The sequence below is a fragment of the Oncorhynchus masou genome, chromosome 33, assembly GCF_036934945.1.
Source record: "Oncorhynchus masou masou isolate Uvic2021 chromosome 33, UVic_Omas_1.1, whole genome shotgun sequence".
Taxonomy (NCBI): Eukaryota; Metazoa; Chordata; class Actinopteri; order Salmoniformes; family Salmonidae; genus Oncorhynchus; species Oncorhynchus masou.
Window position 1 is genome coordinate 29,979,368 of NC_088244.1, and position 14,242 is coordinate 29,993,609.

At 39.4% G+C, this 14,242-nt stretch overlaps 1 protein-coding gene across 1 annotated transcript in view; it reads left to right on the forward strand.

Moving 5' to 3' along the window:
• The window catches only part of LOC135528220 (metabotropic glutamate receptor 4-like), a 218,031-nt gene that overhangs the window by 181,755 nt on the left and 22,034 nt on the right, over nt 1-14,242 (forward strand). Inside the window, exon 6 of the mRNA XM_064957153.1 lies at nt 8,870-9,070. Coding sequence (XP_064813225.1) covers nt 8,870-9,070 — 201 coding nt within the window. The remainder of the gene's footprint in view (nt 1-8,869; nt 9,071-14,242) is intronic.

The window sequence follows — 14,242 nt, forward strand, 5'->3', positions numbered from 1 at the left end:
AGTAACTATCTGTTCATTTTTTAAATGTATTTTATTTTATTTAACTAGGCAAGTCAGTTAAATAAGAACAAATTCTTATTTACAATGATGGCCTACCCCCGCCAAACCATAAACCGGATGACGCTGGGCCAATCATTAATGTAAGGCTAGTGATGGCTACATCAACAAAAGGAGATTTTTTTTGTTGTTGACTATTTTACCAGACCCGAGTGAACAGTTATAAGCTTATGTCCTTCCTTAGTTTCTATCATTAGGTTTCACAAAATTCATTTTTTTTTATTTTTTATTCTCTCAACCAGCTTTGAGGTTGTCTGGAATGCATTTCAATTAACAGGTGTGCCTTGTTAATTTTTGTAATGCGTTTGAGCCAATAAGTTGTATTGTGACAAGGTAGGGTTGGTATACAGAAGATAGCCCTATTTGGTAAAAGACCAAGTCCATATTATGGCAATAACAGCTCAAATAAGCAAAGCGAAACAACAGTCCGTCATTACTTTAAGACATGAAGGTCAGTCAATGCGGAACATTTCAAGAACTTTGAACGTTTTTTCAAGTGCAGTTGCAAAAACCATCAAGCGCTATGATGAGACAGGCTCTCATGAGGACCGCCACAGGAAAGGAAGACCCAGAGTTACCCCTGCTGCAGAGGACATGTTCATTAGAGTTACCAGCCTCTGAAATTGCAGCCCAAATAAATGCTTCACAGAGTTCAAGTAACAGACACATCTCAACATCAACTGTTCAGAGGAGACTGTGTGAATCTGTCGTTGGTTCCTCCTGGCACCAGAGGGTGGCACAGACCGCCCTAGAGACTTTTATTGGACTCAGGTGTGTCTTATTATTTCATGATTTTGTCCCTGTTGAAAGAGGTGTGTTTTCTGTGGTCCTTTGTTGAAGCTGGAATTGTTTACCATGTGTGGTTGTTTCCTGAGTGAGTGTTTGAGACTTAGTGGTTGTTGGGTTTTCAAGCGTCCTGTGATCCTGCAGCTACTGTTTCTCAGTAAAGTATTATGTTTATCCTTAACCACTGATTCCTCGTCTGGTCTCTTTTCTGCACCAGGACCAACCTTACCACATCACAGAATCAGGCCTTCATTGTCAAATTGATGCAAAGAAACCACTCCTAAAGAATACCAATAAGAAAAGACTTGCTTGGGCCAAGAAACACGAGCAATGGACAAAACACAGGTTTTCACTCAAAATCTCACGATACATGGCCCCATTCATTCTTTCCTTTACACGGATCAGTCGTCCTGGTCCCTTTGCAGAAAACAGCCCCAAAGCATGACGTTTCCACCCCCATGCTTCACAGTAGGTATGGTGTTCTTTGGATGCAACTCAGCATTCTTTGTCCTCCAAACACGACAAGTTGAGTTTTTACCAAAATGTTATATTTTGGTTTCATCTGACCATATGACATTCTCCCAATCTTCTTCTGGATCATCCAAATGCTCTCTAGCAAACTTCAGACGGGCCTGGACATATACTGGCTTATGCAGGGGGACACGTCTGGCACTGCAGGATTTGAGTCCCTGGCGGTGTAGTGTGTTACTGATGGTAGGCTTTGTTACTTTGGTCCCAGCTCTCTGCAGGTCATTCACTCGGTCCCCCCGTGTGGTTCTGGGATTTTTGCTCACCGTTCTTGTGATCAGCTTGACCCCACGGGGTGAGATCTTGCGTGGAGCCCCAGATTGAGGGAGATTATCAGTGGTCTTGGATGTCTTCAATTTCCTAATTATTGCTCCCACAGTTGATTTCTTCAAACCAAGCTGCTTACCTATTGCAGATTCAGTCTTCCCAGCCTGGTGCAGGTCTACAACTTTGTTTCTGGTGTCCTTTGACAGCTCTTTGCTCTTGGCCATAGTGGAGTTTGGAGTGTGACTGTTTGAGGTTGTGGACAGGTGTGTTTTATACTGATAACAAGTTCAAACAGGTTCAAACAGGTGCCATTAATACAGGTAATGAGTGGAGGACAGAGGAGCCTCTTAAAGAAATCTTGCTTGTTTTTAGGTGACCAAATACTTATTTTCCACCATAATTTGCAAATAAATTCATTAATAAATCCTGCAATGTGATTTTCTGGATTGTTTTCTTCTCATTTTGTCTGTCTTAGTTGAAGTGTACCTATGATGAAAATTACAGGCCTCTCTCATCTTTTTAAGTGGGAGAACTTGCACAATTGGTGGCTGACGAAATACCTTTTTTCCCCCACTGTACATGATTCCATGTGTTATTTCATAGTTTTGATGTCTTCACTTCTATTCTACAATGTAGAAAATAATATAAAGAAAGAAATTCTTGAATGAGTAGTTGTCAACTTTTTACTAGAACTGTACATGTTTGCATATACATTTTGCATACATGGTACTTTTAAATAAAGCAATCACATAGCAATAATACACCAAACATAAGCTCTTTCATCCCGCCACTCAGCCCATCCCACCTATCACCATAGACCACCCTCGTTTGGATTCCATGTGCCATATATTTTTTCAATTGTGCTGTGATGTTTTACATACAGTTGAAGTCAGAAGTTTACATACACTTATGTTGGAGTCATTAAAACTTGTTTTTCAACCACTCCACAAATGTCTTTTTAACAAACTATTGTTTTGACAAGTCGGTTAGGACATCTACTTTGTGCATGACACAAGTCATTTTTCCAACAATTGTTTACAGACAGATTATTTAACTTATAATTCACTGTATCACAATTCCAGTGGGTCAGAAGTTTACGTACACTAAGTTGACTGTGCCTTTAAACAGCTTGGAAAACTACAGAACATTATGTCATGGTTTTAGAAGTTTCTGATAAGCTAATTGACATAATTTGAGTAAATTGCAGGTGTACCTGTGGATGTATTTCAATGCCTATCTTCAAACTCTGTGCTTCTTTGCATGACATCATGGGAAAATTAAAAGAAATCAGCCAAGACCTCAGAAAAAAATGTAGACATCCACAAGTCTGGGAGCAATTTCTAAATGCCTGAAGGTACCACGTTCATCTGTACAAACAATAGTACGCAAGTATAAACACCATGGGACCACGCAGCCGTCATACCGCTCAGGAAGGAGACACGTTCTGTCTCCTAGAGATGAACGTACTTTGATGTGAAAAGTGCAAATCAATCCCAGAACAGCAGCAAAGGACCTTGTGAAAATGCTGGAGGAAACTGGTACAGAAGTATCTATATCCACAGTAAAACGAGTCCTATATCGACATACCCTGTAAGGCCTCTCAGCAAGGAAGAAGCCACTGCTCCAAAACCGTCATAAAAAAACTGACTACGGTTTGCAACAGCACATGGGGACACAAATTGTACTTTTTGGAGAAATGTCCTCTGGTCTGATGAAACAAAAATAGAACTGTTTGGCCATAATCACCATCGTTATATTTGGAGGAAAAAGGGGGAGTCTTGCATACCGAAGAACCCCATCCCAACCGTGAAGCATGGGGGTGGCAGCATCATGTTGTCAGGGTGCTTTGATGCAGGTTGGACTGGTGCACTTCACAAAATAGATGGCTTCATGAGGAAGGAAAAGTATGTGGATATATTGAAGCAACATCTCAAGACATCAGTCAGGATGTTAAAGCTTGGTCGCAAATGGGTCTTCCAAATGGACAATGACCACAAGCATACTTCCAAAGTTGTGGCAAAATGGCATAAGGACAGCAAAGATAAGGTATTGGAGTGGCCATCACCCTGACCTCAATCCTATAGAAAATTTGTGGGCAGAACTGAAAGTGTGTGCGAGCATGGAGGCCTACACACCTGACTCAGTTACACCAGCTCTGTCAGGATGAATGGGCCAAAATTCACCCAACTTATTGTGGGAAGCTTATGGAAGGCTACCTGAAAAGTTTGACCCAAGTTAGGCAATTTAAAGGCAATGCTACCAAATACTAATTGAGTGTATGTAAACGTCTGACCCACTGGGAATGTGATGAAAGAAATACAAGCTGAAATATATTCTCTCTACTATTATTCTGACATTTCACATTCTTAAAATTAAGTGGTGATCCTAACTGACCTAAAAACAGGGAATTTTTACTAGGATTAAATGTCAGGAATTGGGAAAAACTGAATTTAAATGTATTTGGCTAAGGTGTATGTAAACCTCTGACTTCAACTGTACATTTTGTAATCAAATAGTATCCACAGATTGTGAGCTAAAGATAAAAACCTTTCTTTCGAGTGTTATTTGTTGACTGACTGTGCCTTTCCAATTTTCCCAACCCTGCTATTTTAGGTGAATGTTGTGATTTAAAACATTTAAAAAAATCCTGAACCTGTGACCAGAAACAAGCCTACGTAGGGGCAATACCAGAATATATGATCTAGTGATTCTGTCTCTTCGCAGCAAAATATACAGAGCTGAGATTGTTGTATGCCCCATATACAGTGGCAAGAAAAAGTATGTGAACCCTTTGGAAATACCTGGATTTCTGCATGAATTGGTCATAAAATTTGATCTGAACTTCATCTTGGTCACAACAATAAACAAACACAGTCTGCTTAAACTAACACACAAACATGATATGTATTCATGTCTTTATTGAACACACCGTGTAAACATTCGCAGTGCAGGGTGGAAAACGTATGTGATCCCTTGGATTAAATAACTGGTTGACACTCCTTTTGGCAGCAATAACCTGACCCAAACGTTTTCTGTAGTTGCGGATCAGACCTGCAAAACGGTCAGGAGGATTTTTTCGACCATTCCTCTTTACAACACTATTTCAGTTCAGCAATATTCTTTGGATATCTGGTGTGAACTGCTCTCTTGAGGTCATGCCACAGCATCTCCATCGGGTGGAGGTCAGTGACTGGGCCACTCCGGAAGACTCTGACTGGGCCACTCCAGAAGTTGTATTTTCTTCTGTTGAAGCCATTCTGTTGTTGATTTACTTCTGTGTTTTGTGTCGTTGTCCTGTTGCATCACCCAACTTCTGTTGAGCTTCAATTCGTGGACAGATAGTCTAACATTCTCCTGCAAAATGTTTTGATAAACTTGGAAATTCATTTTTCTGTCGATGATAGCAAGCTGTCCAGGCCCTGAGGCAGCAAAGCAGCCCCAAACCATGATGCTCCCTCCACCATACTTTACAGTTGGGATGAGGTTTTGATGTTGGTGTGCTGTGCTGTGCCTTTTTCCTTCCAAACAACTCAACTGTAGTTTCATCTGTCCACAGATTATTTTGTCAGTTGCGCTGTGGAACATCCAGGTGCACTTTTGCAAACTTTAGACTTGCAGCAATGCTTTTTTTGGACAGCAGCGGCTTCTTCCATGGTGTCCTCCCATGAACACTATTCTTGTTTAGTGTTTTACGTATCGTAGACTCATCAACAGAGATGTTAGCGTGTTCCAGAGATTTTTGTAAATCTTTAGATGACACTCTAGGATTCTTCTTAAGCTCATTGAGCATTATGTGCTGTGCTCTTGCAGTCATCTTTGCAGGATGGCCACTCCTAGGTAAAGTAGCAACAGTGCTGAAATTTCTCCATTTATAGACAGTTTGCCTTACCATGGACTGATGAACATCAAGGCTTTTAGAGATATTTATGTAACCCTTCCCATCTTTATGCAAGTGAACAATTCTTAATCGTAGGTCTTCTGAGATCTCTTTTGTTTGAGGCATGGTTCACATCAGGCAATGCTTCTTGTGAATAGCAATCTCACATTTTGTGAGTTTTTTATAGGGCAAGGCAGCTCTAACCAACATCTCCAATCTCGTCTCATTGATTGGACTCCAGGTTAGCTGACTCCTGACTCCAATTAGCTTTTGGAGAAGTCATTAGCCCAGGGGTTCACATACTTTTTCCAACCTACACTGTGAATGTTTAAATGATGTGTTCAATACAGAAAAGAAAAATACAATAATTTCTGTGTTATTAGTTTAAGCACACTATGTTTGTCTATTGTTGTGACTTAGATAAAGATCAGATCACATTTGATTACCAGTTTATGCAGAAAACCACGTAATTCCAAAGGGTTCACATACTTTTTCTTGCCACTGTATAGCATTCTGTTGGTGGCAAAAATGTTGTATATTCATGTTAATTTAAAAACTTGAAGTTTAGAATCAAGTGTTTTTTTGTACCAGTTCGTAACACCATGTTTCATGTTTCATCGAAAATCTCTTCCCGTTTATTTTGCAACCTGTATGGCGCAGCTGTCTATATTTTTGTCCTCAAATGAAACTGGTATATTTGTCTATTTATGCCAATTCCTTTCATCCAATTGTATCTTTAATATATGGCAGGCAAACAAGTTCCCTGACTTCTCCCTTTTCCACTCTCCTCCACTTTTGTGGCATTGCTGCAATCTGTTGGTTATAACTTTGGATTGAGCAGATATTCCCATATATTTTCGATAGCTTCACATGTGACATAACTCCACTGTTTATATTCATATTCATAATGTCATTAATAAATATAATACAAATAACTTTTTAAATTTTTTATTTATCAGTATATTTGAGTTTGACCATAACATTTGTATTAATATTTGTTCTATATTTTCTGGAGAATAAAACTGAAATTGTAAACAGCTTTGCATAGCTTGTTTAAGAAAGGCGATACTTTAAACAAAATGTAATTTTCAATTAGTTGGAAATGAGAAGTTGTAATCTATATAAAGGCAAAAAGGGCCATTTTTGACCAAAGGATGAGCCTTTCTTAATAATCTACTGGAGAACCATTTTGGGTTTAAGTATAATTTATGTATGAGTGAAGCTTTTATTGAGATGTTTAAGGCTTTAATATTGAATCATTTTAGCCCCCCCCCCCTCCCATATAAACTCATATTCACTCATTCATTTTGTCTGGCTTAGCATTCCAAATAAAATGACATTTTGTTTGCTCATGTGATTTAAAAAATGAGTTGTTTGGAGTAGGCAGTGCCATTATTAAGTAAGTAAACTGATAGGACGCAGAAGTTAATCATTGTGATTTACCTCTCGATGGTTGCAGAATCGTATCTATTTTTGCTAACTTTCTATTGAAATTGATTCTGGTAAATTCATTTATATTTTTTGAGATGTGAACACCATGTATGTCTACTTCACCATCCACCTATTTTATTGGTAAACTAGTGTAAACACTGTCTTTTAGCAATCCAATACATAACATGACACACTAGTCATAATTAGGTTTTAGTCCAGTGAGGCAAGAAAAGTGATCAAGATCTTCAATGAGACTGTGCAGGGAATCAGATTGCGGACTTAAGAAAAAACTTGCGACATCGGCATACATTGACACATTGTTTTTATTCCCTGGTTTTCGAACCCCTTGATGTTCTTGTTCGATCTAATTTTAATAGCTAGCATTTCAATGGCCGTAATAAATCGATAGAGACAACGGACAGCCTTGTTTTACTCCTCATAAAAGCTCTGAGAAGTAATCATTATTTACTATTTTACATCTATTTTACATCTGGGGTTCCTGTACATAACTTTAACCCATTGTATAAGAGATTCACCAAAATTAAAGTAACCCAGACATTTATGTATATATTCTAGTCGTACTTTATCAAACATCTTTTCAAAATCTGCGATGAGGACCAGGCCTGTGTTTCACCAGGATTTTCGCATCACAACATTGAAGTGTAAGAGGCCCCCAGTTTTTTTTATTGATTGGATCTTTATACTTACCACCTGGGTCCTGTTTTAGAAGTAATGAAATCAGACCTTCTTGTTGAGTACCTAAAAGTATCATTTTTTAGGAGTAATTAAAACATGCTAATAATGGATCTTTGAGTATATCAAAAAAGGTCTGATATACCTCTACTGGTATACCATCAAGCCCTGTTTTTTTCCAGACTGAAAATATTTATTTGCCTCAAAAGGTTCATCTTCTGTAAGTTGACGTTCACACAGGTCTTTCTGTAATTGTGTTAATTTTACATGTATTATTATTATTAGGAAAAAATCCTTACAGTTATACAGTGGAAATGGAGGAGACTGAAAAGAAAACAAATGCTTAAATATTTTGCTTCCTCTTTCAAAATATAATTTGGTGAATCATGGATGACTCCATCATTTGTAACAAGTTTCAGTAAATTATTTTTGATAGCATTTCTATGTTGGAAGTTTCAAGAAAAATGTTGTGCATTTTTCACCATTTTCCATCCAATATATTTCTAATCAGACTCCTCTCAATGGCTAAAACCTCTGGTCTAGCGTACTGATAATATAGTCTAGACTCTAGTCATGCCTCTGTACGGAATCACAACTCACTTATATAGAGCAGTCAGACCCAATGTCCCCACCTTGGCTGGTGGTTATGATTTTTCCTTCTCTTTTTCCTGCTGTAATAATAGCTAAGACCAGCTGATTAAAGGCCAGTGGAGTGTCCCACTGTCACTCTCTCCATGCCAACGCACTGACAAGGCAGCAGCTAATTGCAGGACCAGGATGTTAATTGAAACCTTACTTGGTGATTAATACATTTCCAAAGCATTGAAACAACCTCGGCTATGATTAATATACACCTGTCCTAACTCATTGCATTAATACTAAAGAATGATTAAGCCTGTCTTGCTCTGTCTTCCAGTCATCCTCCACTCCTCCAACACATACTCTTGCCTTGACTAACAAACCTCTGATGAATAGTAGAACATAGCAGATGAACAAGACCTGTTGGTCAGTCATGTTTTCAATCTATATCAAAGGAGCCTAGCCTAAATTTTTTTGTTAGACATGTATATTTTTAGTCTAAGGGAACTATAATTACACCAGACAACGGGATATATTCACTGTAATACAGAAGTGTGTTTATTGTCTTTCAACTAGATATTATTACATGAGGGTTATGCTACTGTATAATGATTGAATTTAACAGTGGCTTTTATTTTGGTGTCCCTTTAGACCACGAGCGGATCGGGAAGGACTCGTCTTATGAGCAGGAGGGGAAGGTCCAGTTTGTGGTTGATGCAGTTTACGCCATGGCTCACGCGTTACACAACATGCATAAGGAGCTCTGTCCAGGGAAAGTGGGCCTCTGCTCTAAAATGGAAACCATCAATGGAACCATGTTGCTCAAGTTCATTCGCAACGTCAACTTTACAGGTTTGTCTTTGTAATGCAAATAGCAAACACCCGTGAACATATGCAAGGATGCAGAAACACAAACAAACACTATACAAATTAACACATTAGCAAAGGCATCAGCATTTCCTACATCTCTTGTCTGTAAGACAAAGCCTTACACTATACATTTGTAAAGCCGCTTTATCAATTGAAACAGACTTTGAAACGCCAGCTTTGTTCTTCCCACCACATTTCCTTGAATGACGTGTCTTACGAGTGTAATTATTTTGAAAACAAACTGTAATGAAAGAAACAACGTGGTTCTACAGCCAACTGAAATACCCCAGTCTACCAGAGAGCAGCATGAAAAATGCCTTCCCTAAATAATCAGTTAAGAAAACATGAAAGCAAAAGCAGACTGCAGTGCTTGTGTACAAACCGATTATTACAAGCTTACTGTTACTCAGTTCAGAGTACCCATCTGCATTTTTATGGAACCTCTGTTGCCAGAGAAGCATTTGAAGTGGGGGTACACTACACTGTAGTATACTGCAGTAAACGTGGGGAAAACATACAAGTGGGCTGCTTTAATGGAACATGTTTAAAGAAAAAGACCTTACAGTTGTGGTGTAAGGTAAAAAAGAGAAAGTGGACATTTGATTACAGTCAGACACAACTATGTAAAGCTTGGTTAGTATTAGTTTGTAGATCCATTAAAGGTCAATTGTAAAAGTTGCAATGCTAATTATTGCTGCATTTTCTGAAAGAAAATGGCGCCAACACTGTCATACTCATTTTATAAACCTCAAAGTGACAACCGCAACTCCAGTCTTCATCCGTGTTGAAATTTCAAGGAAGGACAAACTCAGATTGCCTAATAACCAACCGTGTGACTGTGACTCATTGGACTGCTAGGCTACTTTAGAGTATGGTCTCTGTCTGATGTCACTTTCATCTGTTCTAATAAGGTGCTGCTAATTATATGTGAGCAGAATGTCAGAGTGACACAGTTCAGGCAATCAGGCTTAATGCAACACGGGCATCCTGACACCCACAGACTACTCAGACCCTCTCTTAGAGCTAATTATATGGTAATGAATGCCCTGTTTGGATGGAGGTGTGGTGTGATCCTAGAGGAAGGCACAATCCAGTTGAAGAATGGAAGGGAGAGCTGTAGGGGCAGAATAGAAAAGCTGAACTGCATAATGGGAGAGCTGGCTTATCATAGGGCTCTGATGCACTGCTTATAATGTTCTGCACAAAAAGAGACAAAGATAGAGTGCATAATGAGTAGGCATACCAACTAGGGATGTGCATTATTCCCTTACAAGATGGTTCAATACGTACAGTGCATTCGGAAAGTATTCACACCCCTTGACTTTTTCCACATTTTGTTACGTTCCAGCCTTATTAAAAAAAAATGAAAATCACTTTTTTTCCTCATCAATTCACACACAATACCCCATAATGACAAAGCAAAACAGGTTTTTAGAAATGTTAGCAAGTTTAAAAAAAATATACAACAACTGAAATATCACATTTACATCAGTATTCAGACCATTTACTCCATGTACTTTGTTGAAGCACCTTTGGCAGCGATTACAGCCTGGAGTATTCTTGGGTATGATGCTACATGCTTGGCACATCTGTATTTGGGCGGTTTCTCCAATTCTTCTCTGCAGATGCTCACAAGCTCTGTCAGGTTAGATGGGGAGCGTCGTTGCGCAGCTATTTTCAGGTCTCTTCAGAGATGTTCGATCGGGTTCAAGTCCGGGCTCTGGCTAGGCCACTCAAGGACATTCAGAGACTTGTCCTGAAGCCACTCCTGCGTTGTCTTGGTTGTGTGCTTAGGGTCGTTGTCCTGTTGGAAGGTGAACCTTTCTCCCTAGTCTGAGGTCCTGAGTGTTCGGGAGCAGGTTTTCATCAAGGAAGTCTCTTTACTTTGCTCGGTTAATCTTTCCCACGATCCTGACTAGTCTCCCAGTCCTTGCTGCTGAAAAAGATTCCTACAGCATGATGCTGCCACCACCATGCTTCCCCGTAGGGATAGTGCCAGGTTTCCTCCAGATGTGACACCTGGCATTTAGGCCAAAGTGTACAGTCTTGGATTCATCAGACCAGAGAATCTTGTTTCTCATGGTCTGAGAGTCCTTTAGGTGCCTTTTGGCAAACTCCAAGCAGACTGTTATGCGCCTTTTACTGAGCAGTGGCTTCCTTCTGACCACTCTACCATAAAGGCCTGATTGGTGGAGTGCTGCAGAGATGGTTGTCCTTCTGGAATGTTCTCCTATCTCCACAGCGGAACTCTGGAGCTCTGTCAAAGTGACCATCATCAGGCCCTTCTCACCCGATTGCTCAGTTTGGCCGGACGGCCAGCTCTAGAAAGATTCTTGGTGGTTCCAAGCTTCTTCCATTTAAGAATGATGGAGACCACTGTGTTCTAGGGGACTTTCAATGCTGCAGAAATTTTTTGGTATCCTTCCCCAGATCTGTGCCTCGACACAATCCTGTCTCGGAGCTCTACAGACAATTCCTTTGTCCTCATGGCTTGGTTTTTGCTCTGACATGCACTGTCACATGTGGGACCTTATATAGACAGGTGTGTTTCCAAATCATGTCCAATCAAATTAATTTACCACAGGTGGATTCTAATCAATTTGCAGAAACATCTTAAGGATGATCAATGGAAACAGGATGCACCTGAGCTCAATTTCGAATCTCTTAGAAAAGGGTCTGAATACTTATGTAACTAAGGTATTTAAGTTTTTTATTTTTAATATATTTGCAAAAATGTCTTATTATGGGGTATTGTGTGTAAATTGATGAAGAATATAAATTAATGTAATCCATTTCAGAATAAGGCTGTAACGTACCAAAGTCAAGGGGTCTGAATATTTTCTGAATGCACTGTATCTACTGTACCAGTCAAATGTTTATACACACCTACTCATTCAAGGGTTTTTCTTTATTTTTTACAATTTTCTACATTGTAGAATAATAATGAAGACATCACATTTATGAAGTAACACATATGGTAGTAACTGAAAAAGTGTTAAACAAATCAAAACATATTTTATATTTGAGAGTTTTCAAAATATCCACCCTTTGCCTTGATGACAGATTTGCACAGTTTTAGCGGAACGATATAGCCGTCTGTAGTGCGGGCACATTTCTTTATCAGGGGTACTTCGGGGAAACGACCCCTAACTTCCTCCATACTGAACACAGAGTCATGCAAATGGTATCCACAAGTTCATCTGACTCTAGGGAAGTAGATAAAGGGCTTCTTTGCCAAAATCCCAAGGTATCCCTTTAAGAATTCAAAGTTCATGCCTGAACTTAACTCTAACCTTAAAAATGTGGAGCTAATGCCTAAACTTCACCTTATACACATTCAAATTTGATCTTTGGGGCAAATTTGAGAAACATGGATGATTGTCTAATTCTGACATGCGACTGAGAGCAGAAACAGGCCGCCTACCTCGTGTTGCTGGGCACAGTGAGTAGGCTACTGATCTTCGCTGGGGTTGTTCAGCCTGCCAAATGACTCGTAGATCAATGACTGTCAACACAGTTACATGCTTAGTTCAACACTGAAGGAGAGGGCGCATCAGTAGTCACAAAATATGAATCACGCAGTCTCATTTAAATCAATCAGTCTCACTGACTTAACTTTATCTACCTAATTTACCTTTGAAGGGACTTGTTTATCTGCAAAATATAAGAGAACAGGGCAGCCTTCGTCAAGCCAGGTTCGTCAATAGACTCTAAATGAATCTCCCTTTACTCCTCTTTTGACATCCAGCCTACCCCTACCACCTTTTCCAACCTAGCAGTAGCACTCCCTATAGAAAAGGACTTCCTCTGACGAAGCTGACTCAGTAGCTCTCGTCATGAGAGTGCGTTATTTAATTCCCCTTAGAAATGGTTTAGTGTGTTCATATTTCCCCATATATCTAGTCATTCATGTATTCTAAAGGTATATACTGTTGTTCTTTTGCCAGTATCATGGGTACTTACTGTGCGCAAGGCACGATTAGTTATGTGTCAGGGAAATGTTTGGTTGAGTTGCATTGTGACGCATTTCAGTTTCCTATTTAAATGCAGAAATTGACAATTTTTGCAATCCTCCAAGCTGGATGCGATGTTCAGGTACACATGAACACTTGCTACACTGACGAGAAATATGTTTGTTTATTTCCTTACTGTAACGTGTCCTGTGTCTGAAGTCTGCGTATTTCGGGAACTACATCTCTTGTCTCATGTCTGTGTGTAATGGGCGGGTGCACGGCTCCATAAGTAATATTTTTTGCCTCCTGCTGGCCTGCAGAACTTATGCTGTTAAATGTGTATTCATTAATGGAAAGTATTTCCGCTTTGAGGATAAGCAGGAATGTTTTAGATGTTTATTTAAATGGAAAATGTACATGTGGGTATGATGAAGCTGTCTGTTACATGATTTAATATGTCGTATTTGGGTAAAGTGCTCCATGGTTAATGGTATGGTCCATAGGGCCGCAGGTATAAAGATGCAGTACCTGTTTCTTCAACCTGTGAACTGGGGAATTATCTTCTAGCTCTGGTATGTGAGCTGTGTGGGGAGGCTGCCCATTGCCTGGTATATCCCAACTTGCTATTTTTGGTTTGGCAAGGTAGGCCTGATTGAGGCTTAGGTTTTTGATTTAGATTCAAACCTGTATTTTGAGAGTCTGTTCATTTTGTTAATACCTTGTGTAGATTATGTAAATATTCATTGTATTTCGTCATTCACCGGGAAACACCACAACAATGACCTTTACTTGGGGGGGAGGGGGTTGTTACAGATACAGTATAATCATATATATATGTAACAACTCCACAAAACACCCCCCCTCAGCCACTGTTATATATATATGTGTTTGTTTGTTGTTCTACATGTGCTCGATTTACTTTAAGTGTGTTTTTCTCTGTGATTGAACCCCAGATATGATTATGGATTTGTGGTTTGAATGCAGGTCACTTGAGACCTTAGGGTAAACCACTGTGCATACAGTACAGCCCTTACCTTACGGGTTTTCAGCAGCTGTTCTGAAATTACTTTTTTTAATGTTCAGAGTCAGACTCATGGAAGAATAACCCCTTGAAAAACCTTGAATATGTATATCACATACAGTACCAGTATGTAGAGTATATAAAAACAAATCCACAAGACACTCAACCATCATCATGAGA